The sequence below is a fragment of the Chinchilla lanigera genome, unplaced genomic scaffold, assembly GCF_000276665.1.
Source record: "Chinchilla lanigera isolate Chin_1 unplaced genomic scaffold, ChiLan1.0 scaffold00053, whole genome shotgun sequence".
Taxonomy (NCBI): domain Eukaryota; kingdom Metazoa; phylum Chordata; class Mammalia; order Rodentia; family Chinchillidae; genus Chinchilla; species Chinchilla lanigera.
This window is the reverse complement of record NW_004955454.1, coordinates 8,569,245-8,593,817: the sequence shown is the minus strand read 5'-3', so window position 1 is coordinate 8,593,817 and position 24,573 is coordinate 8,569,245. Positions and strand designations below refer to the sequence as shown.

At 38.7% G+C, this 24,573-nt stretch overlaps 1 protein-coding gene across 6 annotated transcripts; it reads left to right on the top strand.

Annotated features, from left to right (window-relative positions):
- The first annotated feature begins 1,913 nt into the window (after nucleotides 1-1,913).
- Nucleotides 1,914-23,804, top strand: Efcab1 (EF-hand calcium binding domain 1). Of its 6 annotated transcripts, none has more exons than XR_262783.2 (8): nucleotides 1,914-2,088; nucleotides 6,204-6,362; nucleotides 7,070-7,174; nucleotides 7,843-7,994; nucleotides 8,364-8,468; nucleotides 11,119-11,203; nucleotides 20,622-20,796; nucleotides 20,943-23,804. XR_262783.2 is itself a non-coding variant. In XM_005396042.2 (7 exons), exons 1-6 carry the CDS (start codon nucleotides 2,031-2,033, stop codon nucleotides 11,185-11,187), a joined length of 648 nt encoding a protein of 215 aa, XP_005396099.1. In that variant the 5' UTR covers nucleotides 1,914-2,030; the 3' UTR covers nucleotides 11,188-11,203; nucleotides 20,622-23,804. The 6 variants fall into 6 exon arrangements, 4 of the variants coding, with proteins under 4 accessions (XP_005396099.1, XP_005396101.1, XP_005396100.1 ...); XR_262782.2 differs by having other exon boundaries at nucleotides 20,622-21,993; nucleotides 22,237-23,804; XM_005396042.2 differs by having other exon boundaries at nucleotides 20,622-23,804.
- The last annotated feature ends 769 nt before the right edge of the window (nucleotides 23,805-24,573 follow it).

Genomic DNA, 24,573 nt, shown 5'->3' with positions numbered 1-24,573 from the left:
TTTTTTACGCCATAGTTCACTCCCACTTTTTAATGAAAAGAATAGCAAGGAAGAAAGAGTCAGGGGAAAGGGGTAAGGCAGAGGTGGTGCTTCACAAATGTTGCTCACAAGCTAAGATATTTTAATCTCAGTGGGCTGTGATATTGCCCCTACGACGTATTTCCACTTGAAAGGAATACAGCTGATTGTTCCTGGTAACCACTGTTTATTTCCCCTATAGGTACTCTCCAGAAATCACACGTGGTACTCTGGCCCCCAAGATGCCTAGGCAGGTTCATCAATGGGCACCACCAGTGGAGGCCTGTTTCCAAGATGGTGCACAAGGCGACCCTCAACATACCCTACATGCCTATGTGCTTCTCCTTCTCCTACTAACTACTCACAACCACCCTACTCCCTGTCTTTTGAAATGAGCAATGCAATAACATCTAGGATTTTAATATTTGCTGCAATGCTATAATCTAACAGAAACCACTAAGCATTCAAAGGTGAGTGTAATTAGAATGTGCCCGTCATTCCCATTTGTTTTTCTTCCATCTCAGAAGTTTCTCACCTTCTAGATACATTAACCAGAGTCCTTAACCAGAGTCCTGCTGCCGACTCGTAGCAGCTATCATTCCACACTGATTGACTCTTCTCAGGGAAACTGCTTTCCAATAACACCAGCCTCCAATTTCACCAAGCGTTCTTGGCTCTGATTTCAAACGCTACCCAATCTTTCATTCCACACATGAATGAAACAGCAAAAGACAACAAGAGACCTCAACACTGGAACTATTTCATTTTGGACTGTTACTCTGGGTGGCAAATGTTACAGCTTTCAGTCTAAAGGAGACTGTCTCTATGTTTTATATTATATTTATGTGTACTGTATGTGTTCTGTAGAGTAGTTTGGATTCTGAAGGCATTTCCCCTACTAAAGTTAAACAAATAGGAGCTCTGGGGAATAATGTAGATTTTTGCGTCTGACTGACTGAACACATTCTATTGCTGTCAGTCCGAACAGGTTATCTCATTTGCAGTTAAGAAGAGAAGAAAGTCCTCTCACACCACAAATTCAAGTACTATTGGGGGGCGGGGTTTGAGGGCATAGAACCTGTCTTTTAAATATGCAAAGCATCCATTTTAATGAGATTTTCCAGAAAACCAAGCCTGGGCTCTACCCCACACCACAAGGCAGTTAGCCTGTTTCAAAAATTGCCCGTGATTTTCCTCAATTCTCCTGACAACTTCCACCTCTAAAAACCGAGGTGGCCCGTGGAGGACAGAGAAAACGCCTCCAATTTCCTCTTAATCTCAAAAATATGATGACATTTTGAGCCAGATTCCCAGGTAGTTCACGCCGAAAGCAAACTCTTCATCCTTCGGCTCAAGGCAAGGAAAAAACAAACGTCTGGATACTCGCCTGCTATTTCATGAAGTACATCCAACATCCCTCCCATCTGCCTGAAGAACTTAAGCCTCCCTGAGGTGTGACACTCATCACCCAAAACGTCTCCCAGACAAGGCGTACCGACACCACACTCTCTAGACTTTCATGATGTACGCTGCAAAGGAGGGGGGCTGTGAACTCAAAAGACAGCGACGTTTGAAAATTAAAACTCCAGCCTTAGCAGTCAAATTCTGCTGCAACGTGCCTGGCTGAAACACTCCAAATGGTACAGCACTCTGGCACCAAGCTCCCAGCCAGAGCGGCCAATTGCCGGCGGATGGCTTGCCTTCAACCGTTGCCATGGCCACATTGTGTGTTGGGCGTGTATGTGTCGTTCCTAGGAGCCAATCGGAGGCCGACCCAGCTGTTGCCATGGCTGCTCCGTGTATAGGGGCCATTTAGGTGTTCCGCGTGTCCTAGCCCAGGAGCCAATCAGCGGAGGGCTAAGCCGTTGTCATGGTCACACTGTCTGCTAAAGCAACGCAAGCTCTAGGCAACAGAGACCCTGCCACGCTGCTCCAGCTCCCGGGCTCACAAGGGTTCCAGCAGCCGCGCTCCTGGAGACACCAGCCGCGCCGGGATTCCATTAGCATCCGGCATGAATCGAAAGAAGCTGCAGAAACTGACGGACACCTTAACTAAAAATTGCAAGCATTGTAAGTAAGAATCAAGAGCTGGACGAGCCTAGGCTCCTGGGCCAGGTGTCTGTCTGATCCAGAGCTAATTCCCTTGCTGTGGCTGCTTCTTGCCCCTAGGACCCATGTAGTGATGGAACCCCGCCCCCCTACTTCTCTCCCCTAAAAAAGAAGTCTGGAAGAGAATCTTATCCCTGGAAGCTACCTTCTTTGGGCAGGCACCCATGCTCAGGATCTTAAGAAACTATACCCATGCAGGCATGTTGTGCTACCTGCGCTCTCTTGCACTTACTTGCTGCTTAGACCCTCCCCCTAGGTTACTTATACGCTGTAGAAACGAGGTGATAGGTGCCCACGAGACCTGTGGTTTTAGCCTCAATCTGATCATAAAGAAGCAACCAAAACCACAGGATTCAGAAAAGTGGCATAACTAAAGTACATTGCGGACCCTGGCCTGCTTTTTAACTCTTTCTAGAACAAAATAAATCGGCAGGTTTAAATTCTGGAAGCTTCCCAAGAGATGCACTGGGGGAAAGAGCTGTCACCCTCTGCTCCTCATTGGGGAAGGTGCATTGAAATGGCACTGAAATCTGTGACTCAGAACAAGATTATTGTGGAAATCAAACGCATCAACAAAGCTAAACACACGGTAAAGGATCTGTTCTCAACTTTAGACTTCTGCTTTCCAGCAGCTAATGGAGTCAATAGATAAGGGAGGTTTTAATAAGTACAAGATAAGTACTTGTTAGAGATACCTGCTCTAATTTCACATTGGAAAGTCATAGGTCAATTTAGGACTGTATTCAGATTCAAAACAGAACTTGTACTTAGGCTAGGAAGGCAGGATGTGGTTGAACTGAGGAAGACACTACCTGGTGTGCAAGCTTGGACATTGTGTGTTCACTGCAAAACTACTGGCCCCTTGGAAAAACTGGAGAAGCTATAACCCTCAAAACATGCCCAGTGTGCACAAGAAGGAGAATAAACATGTTCTTATGTAGTTCTGGAGATTACGGGTTCTAGTGCCTTATCATCATGATCAGTATCTGATATGATAAGGCCCATTCTCTTAATGGGGTGGAGCCATAAATAAAAGTTATGGTGAATATAAGCATCTAAAAATTGTTTGTAAAAAGGCATTTTATAATTTAAGGTGTTACTGTGATTACTGTAATTTGATGAGGATTTTATTCTGCTGTTTTTCTTAAAACACTTTCATTTTTAGGGAAAAAACAGAGATCCTTAAAACATCTAGTAAACATTTTTGGTAAATTCTCATCACCAATGCAATGATTTCTGTACACAAAACTGATTTTGGTTTAGTCTCTGTTCAGTAAAATTGCAATGCATTGCAAATAAACATTCTGTGAACAATTGAAAGGAGAGTACATGTATTTAAAGATAAGTAAAATTTTCTCAGGAAAATAAGAATTCTTGATTCTTGTTCTTACACAAAATTTTTAAGTGAGCCTTTAAAATCTTGATGATTATTCATTAAAAGTAAATATTACTACATTCTATAGGAATAGTGGCAAGTCAGGATGGATAATAGTTTAAAATTTGTTTAAAGGGAAGACTTCTGCCTAAAGCCAAATTTCTGTTTAGTTTCCAGATGATAATACATAGATGAAATGGATACACTTTGTTGAGCCAGGAAGAAAGAAAGATCTTGCCCAACCATCTAATTAATCCACAGTATACAATTCTACAGATATGATCTGCACAACATATGTACAACATTCCAAAAGGATGAAAAGCTATTTTTTCTACTGTTCTAGAATTTAAGGAGTCATTTCTACAAGAAAAATTTATTCATGATTATCCTTCGTTTCTTTGGATCATAAATTAAACCTTTTTTTTTAAATTTTTATTTCAGCTGAGATGGAAACATGGCTAATCAACATATTCTCAGCTAGCATTTCATGCACATGAGCAGAACACATTGTTTTTCATGTAGGTTTTTCTTCCCCAACCACTAACAGATCCTGGGTATTTTAAGAGCTTTTCATGTACATGTGCACATATGTGTATGTTATGTATATTATAAAATCTACTACTTTAACCATTTAACGTGCATTTAAGTATAGAAATTAAGTACAGAAGTTCCCCCTTATGTTTAGGGGATATGTTTCATGATCCCCCAGTGGATGTCTGAAGTCATAGATAGAACCCAACCCATATTTTATCCTACACATGCATTCTTATGATAACATTTAATTTACAACGAGGCATGTACAAGATTAACAGCAGTAATGAATGGTACAATAGAACAATGTAGGGAATACTGAAGTAAAAGTTATTTAAAACAGAAATTATTTATTTCTGTAATTTTTTCATTGATCGGCTACGGCTCACTGAATTCTTGAAAAGCAAAGCCTTGGAAAAGGGGCAATGACAGTGCAGTCATACTGTTATGTAACTCCCACCACATCCAACTCCAGAGCTTTTTCATCTTCCACAGCTAAACCCTTACAGGAGTTAGACCATAGCTTTCTCATTTGCTCCTTCCCTCAGCCTCTGGACACCGCCACTCTTCTTTTTGTCATTATGCATTTGGCTTGAATATGTGTGGAATCATACAATACTTTCCCTCTTCCTTTTGGTTTGTTTCACTTCACTTCACTCAGTAAGTGTTTGTTTGGTCTGGAGCACACAATAGTTTTTCTTTCCTTTCAGGTCAAATAATGTTGTATGAGACATACATATTGTTTAACTCTTCCGCCAACAATGAACATTAGGGTTGCTCCTATCCTTTGCTATTGTGTTATTCACTGTAATGTAATGTTATCAACTTTGATGTACTTACAACCTGCTTAAATTCCGGATTTTAATTCTTATGTGGACATGCTCAGAGGTAGTGACCAGACCATTTGGTAATCCTGTGTTTAACTTCTTTTAAGAACTACTTTAGTGTTTTTATTGGAAAGTATAACTATTATATTCTTGTCTGCTATTTAATTCACTTGCTATGTTCTTCCTCTTCCAATGTTTTTTTTTGTTTGTTTGTTTGCTTTGTTTTTTTTTTTTTCCTCTGGTACCGGGAATCGAACTCACGACCTTGCGCTTGCCAGGCAGGCACTGTACCACTGAGCTAAATCCCCAGCCCTTCCTCTTCCAATGTTTTAAATCTTTCTCTTAAAATATGGCTTTGAAATCAGAAATCACACTCGAGCCTGTTCTGACCTCTAAGATGATCTGTAATTTCTCTGTTCTTCTGTGCTGCTTTCCCATCTGTGCACAGAGGTTTGGTCCTTGTTTCTGGAAACATTCAACCATAATTTCACCTGAAATAAAATTTTCCCTGTCTTCCATCCATGCTTCATATTTAGAGTAATTTTTATATTCTCCATGTCGGGCAGTAACCCTTCCACCTACATACATCAAATGACTGTTGGAAAACTAATAATTACCTCAGTGTTTATAAATACTAACAAATACTATCCTTTCTGCAATTATGTGTACAAACACTTTTCTGTGTATATATCCTTTAAATACAAATGTCTTTCCTCTAAAGTACTACTAAATAATTACATAGTTAACTTTTTTCACGTAATATATAAAGGATGCCATATTGGATACTAGAATATGCTTAAAACTTCTTTATTGAAAAATATGTGATTCTGATTTCCAAAACATAGGTTATAATTCACAAAGGGTAAGTGAAATAAGAACCATCATTTAGTTTTCAGGAGCCTGGTATTGATTTCCACTGAAAAGCTAAATTATAAATCTCAAGAATGTCTATAATCAAAATGCTAGTAAGTTACCACGCTTAAACATCAACATTCTTATTTTAAATCATTCCTTTACTGGCCTTGTCGACTTTATAATGTCACCAAAATCATTATTTAGGCTATTTGGCTAATATTTTCTTTTTTCCTAAATGTGATTGAGCTTACGTCTATTTCATAGTCGACCTTTGTTTGGAAGAAATCCTGCTTCTTTTTGGAGAATCATTGGCCATCATCTTCCATGAACATAAGTGTCATGAACCTTAAAATAGGATAATCTAGGAACAGCTACATATTTGATGTCTTTGATACTGCATGTATATAAATTCATAAATGCAAATTTTAAGTTATCACTTAAAGATTTAATGAGTACGTTTGTTAAATCTTAATTTTCTTATTTTACAGTTAATAAATTTGAAGTGAACTGTCTTATAAAGCTTTTCTATAACTTGGTGGGGGAAGCAACAGAGCGACCAGGAGCGGCCACTGGACTAGATCGCAATGCATTTCGGAACATTCTGCACATGACATTTGGGATGACAGATGACATGATTATGGATAGAGGTAAGAAACACAATTCAAATCAGTCAAATCCAGCCATAGATGCAGCACAAAAGTTTGGTGTTTGGTCATGCTCTTGGTAGGACATTTAATGCTCATCATTCCCAGTTTTAGTTGAATATAAAAATTTAATTTTCCAAAGCTCATAGAAGTGTAAGTGATAGTCTACCTATTTTGTATATTTAAAAGAAGACAGTGTCAAGTTGAGGGGAGAAATTTCCCTTATTCGATATCAAAAGGCCCAAAACATTTCTTCTACTTAGTAAATATAATAAATACAATAGTTTAGAAAGGATACTTAAATTTCCTTACATCCTAGATAATAACAATAAAAACTATGATACAGTCTTCCCATATATTACTTGTCTTGGGTAACAAAATATAAAATTATATATTTCATATTAACATTGAACATACATACTGTAAGTAGCATATTTAATGTATAAATATATCACTATTAATTACTGATACTTATATTTACATATTCAGAATGTTCTTTGTTCCCACAAAACATGAAGAGGAAATTTGAATGTTAAAAGAGTTTTCAGACTTTATAATGTGTTAGTTTCCTCCTTTGTCAAATGAGAACACAGAATGGTGCGATTCTGAAGTTTTTTCTGATTTTAAATACAAGTAATGCAACGTAGAAACCTTAAAGGGAATTGAAATGAGCACAATCATCTTCTGCTCCTTCCCTCTCTCCCTGCTAGTCTTCCGAGGTTTTGATAGAGACAATGACGGCATAGTCAGCGTGACAGAATGGGTTCATGGATTATCACTTTTTCTTCGAGGATCTTTGGAAGAAAAAATGAAATGTAAGAGTATTGCTTACCCTACTGGCTTGTATATGATTAATATAGGGAAAACATTTCTATCACCATCCCCCAACCAGCCAACTAAGTGGGTTTGCTGGTTGTTTGTTTGGTTGATTGGTTCCTTGCCTGCTTTAAATCCTCACACAACTTCTTCCTGGAGAGAATTGAAGTCAACAAGGAATAAAACAATTAATAAAAAGGAAAATCAAGCAATTGTGAGAAATGATGCATGCCAAGGAAGATGACATACACACTACTAAATATGCTAATTGTACATGTACTGCATACATTTCTGTACAAGTATTTCATGTTACTTGGGTTGCAGCCATCAAACCGGAGAAAAGTAATCTAATTGCTCTGATTCTCCTTGATTCTTAATTAATGCTGATGAATTCTGTTGAAAAGTCTTATTTTAATCAGCTTTTTAAGAATTGCAAGACGGAAATGTCCAAGTAATTGTTCTTTGGTGTGACTCTTCATAACTAAGGGTAAGAGAACTTTTTCCAATAATTGTTGAATATATTCTACTAATGTACAATACCTTTCTTATGAAAATCAGATGGCAATGAGGTTCACGGGGTGCAACTAGATAGATTTTGACCCTGAAAACTTAATCAGAGAAAATGTTACCCTAGCAGAAAAATCAAATTCATAACTTTTTTTTAAAGATTGCTTTGACGTGTTTGATTTGAATGGGGATGGCTTCATTTCAAAGGAGGAAATGTTTCACATGCTAAAGAACAGCCTCCTCAAACAGCCATCTGAGGAAGACCCAGATGAAGGAATTAAAGATTTGGTTGAAATAACACTTAAGAAAATGGTAAGTATGGAGATTTAAAGATCTCTAATGAAATCTATGGGCTACATATGGACTATAAATAAAAATTCAAATTATAATAATTGTAATTTTCTTGTTTAATTAAATGTAACACTTGAAATGTGCTCTTAATTATAATGCTAAAAATTCTTTTGGGCTGGTGGCATAACCCATTGCAGAGAGTTTGCCTAGCATGCCAATGCCCCGAATTCCATCCATAGCACTCCCCAAAATTCATTTCAATTTCATAACCTAATCTCTTACTTTCCTAACACCTTTCTTCTGTTAATATTTGATTATGAAAAGAGTACGCATTTGTGGTAAGCTTCATGTTGACTGACACATTGCTGCTGCCCGCCCTCCTGTCCCCAGGACTATGACCATGATGGGAAGTTGTCTTTTGCAGACTATGAGAAAGCTGTGAGAGAAGAAGCTCTTCTTCTGGAAGCCTTTGGACCATGTCTGCCTGATCCAAAGGTAACAGTATTATTTTCACTCAGCCATGCTAAAATACTATCTAGGAGAAACAACCCAGAACTTTTTGGTTTGGTGAACGATATAGCAGAAGAATCAAATTTACTCATAAAGAGAATAGTTTCTAAATACAGAAAGACCACTAAAGAGGAGCCTGTGGCTTCATCTTACAGTGTGATTGTAGCCCAGTGCTCTATCTTTCATTCGTGAATTTATTTGTGTTAGCAACTGTTGATGAGGCTTACTCTATGGGCTAGAAGCACAGATGGAAGGCTCAACGGCTGCATTCAAGGGCAAAAACCAACATGAAAATAATTATGGAACAGTATGATGAGTATTATTATATTTACTGACGTGTGATTTGTCTTCTCTGCCAGGTGACTTCATAAGCACTGAGTCCCGTATCACCTCATTTAACACCTCTAACAACCCTGTGAAATAAGTAGTATGATGGTCCTTGTTTCACAGATGTGGAAACTAGGGCTGACAGGTGTGGAGTTTAGGCCACATGTTCATGTTCGTCCACTCAGTAGTAGAAGAACCTAGGGGCTCCGGGCCAGAGTCCATGGGAGTATGTGTGGGTCCTGGGGAGAGGCAGAAAGCAGGACATCAGCATCAACATGAGGATACCCTGGGGAATGAGTGTGGCATAGGAAGGCTTTTCAGAAAGACTGGGTTCCAAAAATAACCAGGTCGAATGGGAGGAAATAATCTAAGCAAACGGAGCGACATAGGTAAAGAGCGTGTGGAAGAAAGAGAAACCGTGAGCAAGATAGGACAATGCGTCTGTCTTAGAAGGGCAGCCAGGGTGCTTGAGGCTGGGAGGGAGGCGGTGGCTTCCAGAAGGACCACATTCTCTGTAGTTTGAGATTTGTCTCAAAAGCATTGATTCATCGGGGTTTACGCAGGCTAGATGATGTGATTTGTGATTTGTTAATATTTCCTATGCTCTAATTTGTCCCTCTAGCTGTCTACTCCACATGTTCCCTTAGATATCCTCAATGAATTCTGGGTTTCCTCCCAAACTTACCCCCTTCGAGTCTCCCCTGTCATTAAATGGCACCCCAGTGCACCTTCTGGCTCAGCTGGAAACCGAAGAGCCATTCTCAATTTCTCTCCTGTAACACTCTTAGCTACTCCTCCAAAATATACCTTTGATTATAACCTTTTCTCCACACATCTCTTTGCCATTGAGCTAGTCAAGGCACCTTATCTGTCACCCAGCCAAAATCATTAGCTTTCTGGCTTCCACTGTTGTCTCCCTACTGCCTTTTCTCCACAGTACCAGCTATCTTTAAAAATGCAAATGCTGTCACGCCCCCACCCTTGCTTGAAACCCCCTAGTGGGCTCCAAAGAGGAAACAGTGGCCCCCTTTCCTCTCTCCAGCCGCATCTCCCACACACCCTCATCTCTTGTGTCCCCAGAGCTGCATCCCACTGTCTTGCTTTCCTTCCCACCCTGCTTTTACATTTGCTGTTGCTCAGCTCCAAGGCCATTTTCCCAAGCCATTGCAGGTCTTGGTCTCTCCCTTCATCTCATCTCTGTTCGAACATCATTTCCTCACGGCGCATCTCAACCACCTGAATTACTTTACTCATGCCATCCCCTTGTAATGCTTTCTTTTACTCTGTAGTTCTTTCCATTATCTATAAAACACTACACAGACGTGAGCTCCCTGATGTCGTGCACTTGGTTCTTTTCTCATTGTTTGCCCACATTTTGTGTGTAGCATTTGCTAGGTGCCTAGGGAACAATGGAAGGGTAAGTGGCTGTGTGACTGGATGGCTGGACATTAGCAGTGTCCAATAGGGAGATCCAGATCCGTCTCCCTCCTCCTCCTTCGCTTCTTCCCAAAAGTACTTCATCATCTACCTTTACCTTTACTCCACGTCTTCAACCTCTGTCCTCACTCGTAAAATCTTCCCATCAAGATTCTAAAAGATCTACAATGGTGCCATCTGAAAAACAAAACGAAGAGAAGAAAGGAAAGAGGATGGAAGAGTAAGAGGGCAACAGGGAAGAAAAATTTAGTTTCATTCCACAGCTACTTCTACTTTTAGTCTAAGATTTCCCTCTCACTGCCAAGGTTCTTGAAAGAATTCTCCAGATTTAAAACCCACACTATCAAGGACTTCTGACACTGCTGATGCTGAGGTCACACCAACTTCCTTAATACAGCCCATGAAGGCACTTGGTCTTTGCACCGCTAAACACATTGCTTCCTGACTCTGGCTGCCTGCCTACTCCTGCCAAGGAAGCCTTATCCCCCTCCTGCCCCTCCATGGTTAGCTGTGCCTGGATCCTTCCTGCTGGACTCTCAGAGGCCACTACAAGCTACCCGCTCCTGCAGCCCTCACAGCCTGTCTTGTCTCCTAGGTTCTGGCCAGTCTCTGCCACTAAATTGGAGGCTCTTAGGGAGCCAGAGAACAGGGTCTTGTTCATCTTTTTGGCTCCAGAACCAAGTGTCACACTTGGAGTATAGTCAGCCCTGACCAAATCTATGAGTAAAAAGAACATGAACACTAGAAGTTCACAACACACACACTCCCTCTTTCTTTGTTTCTCTAGAAACACTGGAGAGCCATACTCAGTGTTTTGTTTCATTCTACCTTTTTTGGAAGTGGGACTAAGTTGAGCACTTTTGTTTTACAGAGCCAGATGGAATTTGAAGCCCAAGTATTCAAAGACCCAAATGATTTCCATGATAATATGAATTCCTAAGTGTGTTTTGTTTCAAGTGAGTACAAAAAAGAATGCATACCTACCTACTTCCTCTACTTAGCTGAGTGGTTCTTGGGGGCAGAGATAGGATTCATGGACATATATCATTTAACTCTGTGTAAGGTGCAAATAACACACTGGGAGACAAGAAGTCCCTTAGTAGATAGTGGGCATGGCAAGACAAGTTAGCATTTCTGGAGGTATTTTGTCATAGATTATCTGCTGAAGTACAAAACTGTCAGAAGACATCTGGATTCATCAAATGAATGGGAAGATTATACAATCACTAATTATGAAAACGTATATTCTTCATGTAGGAGTTTGGGCATTCCCTGAAAAATAGGCACTACTGAACTTTTGTAGCAATGAATAAGATAACATCAGAAGACTAATAACAATGACATTTAGCATTGAAATATCTTTACTGCTAGGTATTGGGTGAGATACAGATAGATGAAAGATACATGGAACCTACTTTAACATGATATAAACTATTGTGTGAGGATCTGCCTTAACAACCTTACCAACTTATAAGCTTTTGAAGGTGGGGATTTTATCCACACGTGTTTGTATCTGCCAGAGTAGTTAGTCCTCAGCACAGAAAGGGCTCCCAGTGAATACGGTGGACTGGATTAAAAGTTGAAAAACACTATAGGATAAATACAAACTCTTGATAATCAGTAAAAGAGGAACATTATGTTTCTTTGGAACCACAGCTTTCAGTTCACCTCCAGAGTCATTTCAGACCTTATTCCTGCACGGAAGCCAGGTGTTAGAGCACTGCGCCTCTCCCGGTGGCTCCACCCTCACCCTTCTTGGAGAAACCACGCCACAGCTTGAGTGCACTGTGGTGTCACGTAGTGCTCTGCTAGCTAGATTCCTTTTGTGCATACCTTCATCGAAAGACCAAAAATTGCTTCCTGCTGACTCCAGCTCTCCAACAGGCTCTGTGGGCATCAAGTGGAGCCTGAGAAAGATGCAGCATAGATAGGTTTGTGGGGCTACTTGTTGCCTCCTTAGGAAACACGTGTAAGCAGCTGAGAGAGACACGTGTCATCTGTCTGCTATGTGTACAAGCATTCAGATGGAAAGCCTCTTTTGTGACTACACAGGAGTTACCAAGTTCAATCAAAAGAGTATATTATGTGAAAAAATAGAATGTTATGTAGAAATGAAATAAGGAATTCTATGAAATAAAGAAAAACACTGTGCAGTGCAAATATTTTCTGTGTACATGGTATTCAGCACAATTATTATTCTATCTGCAGTAGATATAAACATTTTAAAAATTGTTTTACATCTTTATTGAGAGATAATTGACCAATTTAAATTGTATATACTTAAGGTGTGCATCTTCAAGTTTTGAGATTTATATGTATTAAAATAATTACTACTATGAAGCTAATTGATATGTACATCAGCATACATGCTTATTTTCTCTTTTTTGGATGAGATCTACCCCCCTTAGTGGATTTCGGACATCTAACATAGTATTGCTAAATGAACACACATGGTCTGACTCCAGAACTAGTTCATTTTGCATAACTGCAAATTCATAGCCCTTGACTACCTCTCCCTGTTTTCCCCTCCCATCCCCAGCAGCTGGAAACCTCTATTATACACTGTGCTACTATGGGTCTCACTACTGAACATTCCATACACAAATAAGATCATGCTGTCTCCGTTTTGTTTTCTTCTGTTTTCTGTGTAGGTCTTGTTTCACTTATCGTAAGTCCTCCCTGTTCATCCATGTTATCATAAATGGCATAATTTCTGTATTCAGGCTGAATAATATCCCAGTGCACAAGTGTATATCTCTATCTATCTACATCTACATATGCATGTCATATTTTTATCCATTTGTCTATTGACAATCATTTAGTTGTTTCTATGTTACGGCCTCTGTGAATAATGCCGAAGTGAACATGAAGGTACAGAGGATTCTTTATGATACTGATTTTGTTTCCTCTCTCTCTATATATATATATGTATATATATGGGATTGGGTGTTCATATGTTAGCTCTATTTTTCAACTTTTGGATGAACTTCATTACTATTTTCTAAAGTAGCTGCACCAATCTGCATTCCCTTGACAATGTGCAAGGTTTTCCTCTCTTCCGCATCCTCCCCAGCGTTTATTATCTCTTTGCTCATAGGCGTTCTGACTGAGGTGAAGTGATGTCTCAGTATGGTATTGATTTGCATGTGCCTGCTGATCAGTGGTACTGAGCCCATTCTTATACACTTCTTAGCCACCTGCATATCTTTGAAAAAGGTGTAGTCAAGTCCTTTACTGATTTTTTAATGAGATTTTTTTGAGTTTTGCACTAGGGTTGTAGCCACAGGGATGAGGGCACAGCTAGGAAGTATGGCAGCTCTAGCTCCCAATGAGCACAGCGGCTAGGACTTGGGGCAGCTCCTTCAGTCGGGGTCATCAATTGTAGGTGAAGACTGCAAGGTCATCACTCTTGAAAGCAGTAGGTGTTTCACCATCCCCCGCCTTCTTGGTGGCAGAAGTGCTGCACCCCTCAGCAGGAAAGGCTGCTGGAGTCCTGCTAATATCCTTCTCTTCCACAGGGAGAGGTCATTGCTGTGGAGCTCTCCTTTATGCCCTAGTGGTGTTCTACTGGGGGGTGGGATAGGGTATATAAAATAATTCCAATACTTTTCATGAGCCATCCTTGAATTTTGTGTCTTAATAGGTAGTGGCAGCTTCTGCATTTTATCCTGAGCTCTCGCAGAGCTGTTTGTGGGTCAGGTTAACTGTTGCATTTGGAGGGCAGTAAAGGCTGGAACCTCCTTGTTCAGCATCTTGCTGATATTGCTTCCTCAATTTTAATTTTTTAATTGAATTTTCTGTTTACAAAGTAATTGAGGGTCACTGAAAAATATTTTAGAAATTTTTGTTCCAAAACCTCTTGTTATCTTTTTTTATGTTAAAAAGTTATCTTTTTATCTTAAAAGATAAAAAGTTATCTTTTTTATGTTAAAAAGAAAAAACAATAAAAACAATGTTACAACATTTTAAAACAAGATAGTAGGAGCGTAACAATGGTTAATATACTACATATTGTTATCTTCAAAGTAGTTGCTCAGATTACAAAATATATGCATGAAAAATTGATCAAACAGAGTAAGCACAAATGTTCCTTTTCAATGAACTAATAGAAATTAGTAGTATAAATATCTTAACTATCATATATAATTTTTCCCTTTTCCCTTCCTTCCTTTCTCCTTTCCCCCATCCCAGTTTCTCTTTCCTTTTGAACAGTTTCTTCCCATTTGACAATATCTATTGTACATTTTTTATTTTATTTACTCTCAGCTTCTTACACTTGGGAGACAATACAATGTTTACACATGTGAGTTTGATTTATTTCACTTATGAGTATGGTCTCTAGTTGCATCCATTTACCTATTAAAGGCTCGAGATTATCCTTCTTTACAGCTGAGTAGTACTCCATTGTATAAAAAATATCACCTCCTTTTTTATCCATTCGTTGGTTCATGAGAATTTGGGTTGTTTCCGAAATTTAGCTATGACAAATTGTGCTGCTATAAACATGGGTGCACATATATCGCTGTGGTATGATGTTTTTAATTCTTCTGGGAATATCCACAGAAGGGGAATAGCTAGGTTGAATGGGACCTTTAATCCTAGGTTTTTTTAGCAGTCTCCACACTGATTTCCATAGTGGTTGCACCAGCCTACTCTCCCGTCAATAGTAGATAAAGGTTCCTTTTTCCCTACAGCTCCTCAAATATGTGTTACTGGTTGATTTTTGATGATGGACATTCTTTCTGGGGAAAGATGAAATCTCAGTGTTGTTTTACTTTGCATCTCTCAAATGACCAATGATGTTGAACAATTTTTCATATATTTATTTGCTACTTGTATTTCTTCATCTGAGAAGTGCATATTAATCTCAGATGCCCACTTTTGGATTGGGTCTTTCAATTGGTGGTGTCTGATTTTTTTTCAATTCTTTATATGTTCTAGATAGAAGTCCTTTGTCTGAGGGACAGTTGGCTAAAATATTTTCCCACTCTGTAGAGTTGTCTTTTCACTCTGTTGGTGATTTCTTTTGATGTGAAAAAGCTTTTTAATAAAATGAGACACTAGTTGGTTCTTTGAAGTATTTCTCATGCAGTTTGTGTTTTGCTTATGAAGTCTCTGCCTAATCCTCCATCTTCAAGATTTCTACCTACTTTTTCTTTGAGTAGATTTAGTGTTTTTGTTTTAATGTTTAGATCTTTGATCTATTTTGACTTTCATTCAGTGCATAGTGATAGACATAGGTCTAGTTTTAGTTTTTGGCATGTGGAAAGCCAGTTTTTGCAGTACCAATTATTAAAGAGGCTTTCTTCCAGTGAACATGTTTGGCCCTTTCATCAAAGATAAGGTGGCTGAGTGGATTTGTCATTGTGTCTGCATCTTCTAATCTGTTCCATTGATCCTTAGGTCTAGTGTGGGTTTTTTGCCAGTACCATACTGATTTTATCACAGTAGATTTGTAGTATAATTTCAAATCAGAGATTGTGGTGCCTCAGACCTTGCCTTCGTTGCCCAGAATTTCTTTTGCTATTCTAAGTCTTTTCTGGTTCCAAATGAATTTTAGGAATGTTTTCTCTAATTATGTGAGATATGCTAAAGATGTTTTGTTTGTGCTTTCTTTAAATCTGTGTAATAATTTTGGAAGTATGGCCATTTTCACTATGCTGGTTCTTCCTATCCATGAGCAGGGAATATCTTTCCATTTTCTAATATATTCTTCAATCTCCTTTTTCAGAGTACTGTAATTTTCAATATTTGGATCTTTAACTTCCTTTGTTAGATTGATTCCTAAGTATTTCATGGTTTTGTATGCTATTATGAAGGATGTGGTTTTCCTAATTTCTCTCTCAGTGAGTTTGTTGTTTGTATATAGGAATACTATTGATTTTTAAGTGCTGACTTTTTATCCAGTACTCTACTGAACTTAGTTATTATATCCAGAGGTCTTTTGGTGTAGTTTTTAGGGTCTTCTATGTAGAGTATCATGTCATTTGTGAACAGTGATAATTTCACTTCTTCCTTTCCGATCCTTGTTCCTTTTATTCTTCTCTCTTGTCTAATTGCTCTGGATAATGTTTCCTGAATTATGTTGAGTAGGAGTGGTGATATCAGATACCCTTGTCTTGTTCCTGATTTTAGAGTGAAAGCTTTCAATTTTTGTCCATTTAGTATGAAGTTGGCTGTTGGTTTTTCATAGATGACTTTTATTGAATTGAGGTAAAGACCAGCTATTCCAATTTTCTCTAGGGTTTTTATCATGAATGAGTGTTGACTTTGTCAAAAGCTTTTTCTGTATCTATTGAGATGATGTGTGATTTTTGTGTTTGGCTCTATTGATATGGTGTATTACATTTATTGATTTGTGTGTATTGAACCATCCCTACATTCCTAGGATGAGTCCCATTTGGTCATGGTATGCAATCTTCTTGATGATTTGCTGCATTCTGTTTGCTGGTATCTTATTGAGGATTTTTGCACCTATGTTCATTAATGAGATTGACCTGTAGTTCTCTTTTTTGGTTGAGTCTTTCCCTGCTTTTGGTATCAGGGTAAGACTCACCTCCAGGAATGAGTTAAAGAGTACTGCTTCCCTTTCAATTTCATTAAAGTGTTTGAGGGGTATTGGCATTAAATCTTCTCTAAGTTTCTTGTACAAATAAGCAATGAATCTATTAAGACCTGGACTTTTCTTTGTTGGTACTTTTTTAATTATACATTTGATCTCATAAACTGCTATTTATTAAGAAATTTTATATCTTCTTGATTCAGCTTTGGTAATTCATATGTATCTAGAAAGGTGTCCATTTCGTTTCTGTTTTTTATCCTTGAGAGTACAGATTTTCAAAGTAGGTATTGATGATCTTCTGAATTTCCACAGGATATGTAATGATTTCACCCTTTTAATTCTTCAATGCATGAATATGAGTCTATTCTTTCCTTTTTTTGGTAAGTTTGTCAAGGGCTTATCAGTTGTATTCTTTCAAAGAACCAACTCTTTGATTCATTAATTCTTTGTATTGTTTTTTCAGTCTCCATTGTGTTAATTTCTCCTCTAATCTTTATACTTTCTTCCCTTATATGGGCTTTGGGTTTGTCTTGCTCTTCTTTTTCTAGAAGCTTGAAGTGCAGTGTTAGGTTCTTTGTGCTTGTTCTGTTTCCTGATGTGAGAATTCACCACTAGAAATTTCCCACTTAAGACTACTTTCCTTGCATCCCATAAGTTGGGATGTTGTATCTGTGTTCTCATTTAGCTGTAAATATTGTTTAATTCCTTCTTTAATTTCATCTGTGACCCATTGGCTGTTTAGGAGTATGCTATTTAATTTTCATGTGTTTATGGGATTTTTGCAGTTTCTTTTGCCATTAATTTCTCATTTCATTGCACTATGGACAGATAATATGCATGGGATAATTTCAATTCCTTTGCACTTATTTCAGAGTGTTCTATGGGCTAGTATATGGTCTATTTTAGAGAATGTCCCATGTGCACCTGAAAAGAATGTGTATTCTGATGATGTTGGGTGGAACACTGAAAGCATCTTCTAAGTACGTTTGTTCACAAGTTTGGTTCAATTCTGATATTTCTGCTGAATTTTTGTCTAGTTGATCTATCTCTTTGTGATCATGGGTATTAAGGTCTCCCCTTACAATTATGTTATTGCTTATTTGATTTTTCATGTCTATAATAATTGTTTTATGTAGTTGAGAGCTCCCATAGTTAGTGCATACATATTTATGATTGCTATCTCTTCTCTGAAGTTTTCGCCTAACAAATATGTAGTGACCTTCTTTATCACTTTTGATCATTTTTAGTTTCAAATTCACAGTGTCTATAAACAAAATAGCTATCCCTTCTTTTTTCTGGGTTCCTCTTACATGGAGGATTATTTTCCATCCTTTGACTTTCAGTCTATGAATTTCATTTTGAGTTAAATGTGTTTTTTTATTTACCACATATTGTTGGATCTTGTTCCTTGATCCATTCTGCCAGTCTTTTTCTTTTCGTTGGTGAATTGAGGCCATTTATATTGACATTTACAACTGATATGTACTGGCTTATCTTTGTCATATTTCCCTACTGTTGATTCACTGCTTTCCTCTCTTTAATTGCTTGCTCTGCCTGGTGGTTTCTTTCTGTTGTTGGAATTATGGTCATTTTTATTTCCGTCTAGAATATCTTTCAGTACTCTTTGTAGGTTTTGTTTGGTGGTCATGAATTTTTTCAGTTGTTCCTTGTCATGGAAGTATCTTATTTCTCCATTAATTTTGAAAGATAGTTTTGCAGGATACATCAATCTGGGTTGGAAGCTCTTTTCTTTCAGGACTTGAAATACTTCACTCCAAGCTTTTCTTGACTTGAGGGTTTGTGTCAAGGAGCCTGCTGTGATTCTGATGGGCTTTCCTTTATAGGTGATGTTTTTTTTTTCTGTAACAACTTTTAATATTCTGTCCTTGCATTGAATTTCTGTAATTTCATTATTATATGTCTTAGTATAGTTTTATTTTGGTCATGTCTGTTTGGAGTTCCCTATGCTTCATTTATTTCTATGTCAAATTCTTTACCCTCACTTGGGAAGTTTTCTTCCATTATCTCTGAAGAGTTTTTTATGGCATTTGTGCTGTCTCCAGCTTTCTCATTGACTCCAATCTTATGTTATTCTTCTTTGCATCATCTTGTAGCTGTTGGACTGATTTTCCATGGTCTCCTCCTTTATTTTTAAGATATCTTTATTTTTCCTGATCACTAATTGCAATTCTGTCTTCAAAATCTGATATTCTATCCTTTCCTTCATTCAATCTATTGCATATACTTTCAGTAGATGTTTTAATGTCTTGGATTTCTGTTTGGATCTGCTTCATAGATTCCTTTTCTTTCCTATGTTGGGCATTTTTTGTTTCCATCATTTTTATAAGCTCATATGTTCTTTTATCCGTATCTTCTCTAGTATCTTTGATTTTAAGCATCATTTCTTTTTGTACCTGAGAGGTTATTTTCTTTATAGTTTTTTGGACTTGTTTTCTATTGCTATCATTTCAACAATTTCAGTGTTTGACTTCCAATTTCATCTATCTCATTGTGTTCCAAGTTTGTCCTGGGTGGGGTGTCCTGGGTGGGTTGCATTTTGCTTCTGTGTCTTGTCATTTTCTATTTTCTCTTTTTAATTTCATTTTGTTTGCTAGGCTAATACTTGCTCATTTCTTATGATATATAGCTTTATCACTAGTACTGAAGCTTCCCCAGGAGGTGTCCATTCTTTGGGGATGTCCTCTAGATGTAGGTGGTTCTTTATAGCTATCCCAAGAACCTACCTTCCCAATTTGTAAAAGCGGCAAAGTTACTATTTGGCTCAACACCCAATCCTTTGGTAATGGGCTGTAGTGATTATTAGGACCCCATACAATCACAGTGTTATCATACAGGGGAGAAAAACTGATTATAGCATGTATGACATCCTACAGTTAGTAATAACAATAGTTTCAAGCACAGCTTAACTACTGAAAAACTGTGGTAACCATTAACCTGCTACCTCTGACCACAGGAGTGAACTCTAAAGTTATATAACAAAATCAAACATATACCATGTACTTGTATGCAGTGATTTTCCATTTAGTGGAGTAATTTTACCTATATGGGGATGGAGGAGGGTTAAAATAAGCCGAGGAAAGGATAAAGGGATGAATGAGGTCAAATATAGGAGAGTCAAGGCTGGAATTCAAAGGATAACCATCCGAGTTTTGGGAAAATAGATGACAGAGGAGGGAAAGAATGAAATAGAATGCAAAGGAGTAATCAAAAAAGTGAAGATACAATGTTTTCTAACGTGAAAGATTATTTTCAAGAAGTAGAGGAAAGAGAAAAAAGAGAATCAATAGAACAAAATGAAAAAGAAAGGTAAGAAATCTAAAGAGTGAAAAAAAAGAAGGAAGAAAGAGGAGAATGAAAAGGAAAAGAAGAAAGGAGACCAAAGAGAGAGAGGAGAGAGGGAAAAAAAACCCAAACCAAAAATAATCACAAAATACAAAACAAAACAAGATGACATCTAACCAAACAGGAAATGGATAACCAATCAGACAAACAAGAGAGAATAAAAGTAGTAAAATAGCTCCCGTGTTTACAGTTCTGTGATATTGTCCATGTCAGATTCCAGAAATGTGCTGTGTACTCCAGCCAAGTTTACTATGGGAATTGTGCTGGGCATGGAGCGGATCTTGGCCTCTGGATGTGGGGGCTGGGACTGGTCTTCTGTTGGTGGAGTTCTCCAGAGCCCAACTGCTGATTTAAATTTATCATTTGAAGACATACATCTGTACTTAAAATTTTTATTGTAAGTTGACTATATATTGATCTATGTGAATAATGCTCTTTTATTACTTCAGGTTATTTAAACCTTAAAAAAAGTTAATGAAAAAATCCCTAAATGATGTCAGAGTGGCTTAGGATGATGCTTTCCCTTAACTGTAAGAACTCAGAGCTTCTGGATGACCGACTAGAACATTCCAGACATCTGCTGCACTTCCTCATAATGTGCCCAAAGCATGTCCTGCTGGTACTGTACGTACACTGTCGTATTCTCTTGATTTCACTACTGTAGCAACTCATAAATGACTTTAACGTGGACATTCACTCCTTTGATAAAAGGGCCATCTGTGTACACACAGAGTTTGTACTTTTGGACCATTTGTACTTTTGTACTTTAGGTTTGTTCTTTGAAGAACAGCTCTCTCCCTTCAGCCTGTTCGGGGCCTCACTTTCCTGCTGCTCAGCTTGGCCTGACTTCTCCTCCTGTAAGTACAGCCAATAGAACCCAGGCACAGCTTTCTCTGGAGTGACTGAGTGGGGGTGGTGGACAGGCAGCTATGATTTGGAAGGCTGTCTGTTGCCTTCTTCTCACCAACTCCTCAATACTTTGCCTTCCTCTTCACTCCAAAGGCAACAGAGAGCTGCACTGGGGACCTCTGAGAGAGGTACATACCGCCCCTCAAGCAGCACAGAGAGATTCTGTTGGGAAACAATCAAGTGCTTTTTTTTTAACTACAGGATTTAAAAACCACCCCTGAAAACTGGTAGTCCTGCATTCTTAGCCCACAAATATCTCTGTGTACAAGACTCCACTTGCAAGAAACCAGGCCTGCAATTGCTCATACCATAAAATCATCCCAAACATTCACTAGGCTCCCACTCTGTGCCATGAGGAGGAATGTACCCTTCTCAGTCATGGTACAAGATGACAGTTCTGTGCCATGTGTGGCTAAGTCACCACCCGTCACTGTTTGGGCTTGTTGTAGCAGCCCCTCTCCTCCCAGTAGAGTAACACGTAGTCATGCATAGTAACATCATTTTGAATTGAAAACAATTGATAAAGGAAGTTAAATGTGAAGACAAGCATCTGGACAAAGCTCCTTGGAGCTGCTCTGAATTCTCCATACTTCCAGATCCCGCATCAAAAAGAAACAGCAGACATGTACTTGTATTTTCTGACGTATTGATTGCCCCCTCTGTTAGAAGCAGATGATCTTTAGAAGTGTTTTCCAGTCTTTATTATCACCAAAGAAGAAGACAATCCAAATCCAAGACGCCTCTTGTTAGATGTACCTCAAGGAATCTTGCTCAGTTTCGTGGGAGAGTAGAAAAGGAAGAGAATGGAACGTAAGGTCTCTTGAATGAAACCAGGCGTCCTGCTGCACTTGAAATAACTTCATCAGAGCCGTTGCTCTCTGCAGCAGTTAGCTGCTCACAGTTCCATCCTCGGTAATTTGTGGCTTTGTATGTACCTCCCGCCTCCTACTTAATCCACCAAGAAAATATTCCTCCCCCTAAGACACACATCCTCTTGTTTATTTTTGCCTCCCTCCTGCCTGCTCTGCTTCACAGTGCCCTTATTATGTGGCCCCAGCCAGGCTCACAGAGAGCTCCCTGGGGTAAAGGCTTGTCAGCTTAAAGGACATTTGAATAAATTGAGTGAAATACAGTCTACCCTCCCTTTAACCCAAGGTGCACCTTCCCACCTCCTGTCTGCATCTCTAAAATCTTTGCGTCAGTGAATGGAGACCCTGAGCAAGCTGTCACTCATGTAAGGACACTGCGCCCATCCTGACATGCAGCTCAGCGTGGCCAGAAGGAAGGAGATTCAGAAGTGTCCTCTGTGAGGAGCATTTGGAATATGAGTCACCGCCTTGTGGAGGAACCATTAGCACAGGAGCACAGAACAGTCTAGAACACTATTTAAAATCATTTGGTCAAGGTTTCTTTAATGAATCCTTTACAATCAGAAAATGGAATAAATCCACAGACTCTTAATAATGCATAACACAGAAATCCAATGAGCACTGTTATGCTAAGCTCTCTACATAGAGCACCTTATCAGTTTCTCACAACTATCTTAACAGGTAGGCATGAACATGGTTTCCTATTTTCATCCTACCGATTGAGGAAATTTTTAGAAAAATCAAGAAAGATTTTCTGTGTCCCAGACCAGTAAAAAGCAAAGCTAAGCTTCAGGTCTTATTTACTTCTAACACTGAAGACTTGTCCACAGCAACTTCTGTCCTTCTAGCCACATATCCCTGAGCACGAGTGAAATAACTTCGTGCCCCAGGCTACCTGAAGAATCTGCCAATGGACGCTCAAGGCGATGACCACCGTGAAATGCTCTTGTGTTGTGAGTAAGACCACTGACACCTTTCCCTGTCCCCTCTTACTTAAATACACCCTGGGATTTTCTTCAGGGGAAAGTTTCAGCTTTCATGTAAAGGCTTTCATGTTCGGTACTAGTAGGAATGTGGACAAGTGACCGGGACCTTGCTTCCCCAGGAGTCTAGGCGTGATGAACTCCATGCCTTGGCTATCAGGCCGTCAAAAGCTGGTGACTCCAGGGCTGGTCAAGAAACTTCAGAGATAGTGAAGGGAGGCTGAGGCCACTGCTGGCTTGTGAGAAGAACAGCAGAAATTAGGTTACTCAAAGGGAGAAGGACAAGGAATGTGCATTTAAGCCATCTTGAATGGTGAAAGAGAAGGGTTTCTGTCTGGAGAAGATGCCAGTTATAAAAGGCCAAGTGATCAACTGGCAAATTCAAGAAATTACGGTGAGGTGCTTCCCAGTTGCACATAACTAGCCCAAGGATCCATAGCTGGTACGTGTGATAGCATGTATTTGCTAGACCTGAATCTGCAGCCAAGGCTTTTAACCACGTCCACCCCTGATTCCCTCTCATTGTCACAAGATACCACATGGCACTGTGCAGATCACATGCACTTTGGAAGTCTGATATAACTAAAAGTGATTTATAGATTTGTGGGTGCTACAGTATTTAACATCCAGACTAGGATGATACTGAGAGTAAAAGATTTTCACAGTTACACCTGAACATGCAATCTGGGGTGGTTTGAGGCAAAGCAGGATGTATGGTCACCCATTTGCATGCTATAAATTACCCTACAAATTATAATTTTTTATAAAATTATCTTGAAACCTGCTTTCTCTGCCCCTACTCATTAGCTTTTTGTAAGAGAAGAATGAATAAAATAATGTCTACTATGATATAGATTCATAGATCACCACAGGTAAACATTGAGTGCTCTGTCTTTAAGTATGCTTATCATAGGAGTTCGCGTATAGTTAAGTATGGAACCAACTGCATGGTCATTAGAAACCCTAACTTTTGGGTCCTGTCTTGTGGTACATGTGTGACATTGCTGCCTTAGCATAAGGAAGTTGCAGAATATCTCTACAATGTCTTTTATAATTGAATTAATTTAGAGAAATTAATCTCATAGAGCTAGGATAATACTCCATTATAAACGGTAGATTTGGACTCAGTAAAATTCTCTCTTTCTTTCTCTCTCCCTCTGTCTCTCTCTCTCTCTTTCTCTCTCTCTTTCTCTATGTATCTATCCCTCTATCACACACACACACACACACACACCCATCTCCCTCATCACAAACTCAAAGGACATGGACAAACATTAGACACACATTGTAGTGTATCCCATTTAAGAGACTCACTAGCATTCTTTGCATATCTTTCTCACCCTGCCAAGATACCATTAATTCTAGAGCATTGTCACATTACTGTTAATAACGATAGCCTGATTAACCATCCACAACATTTAATGTGGTTTTTCTTTTTTTTAGGTTGGCCCTCAAGTTCTAGAATATCAGAAAGAAATCAATAAGATGCATGATTTGTATAAAAGCATAAAATCTTATTGTGTAAACAGGAACTTGCTTCCAAGTTATGTGAGCTGCAGTAAGCCAAAGTCATACTGTGGTCTGCTTGCTCTGTTATTAATTTAGATAGTGTAACTTTGACTAAGAGCAACGCATACCTC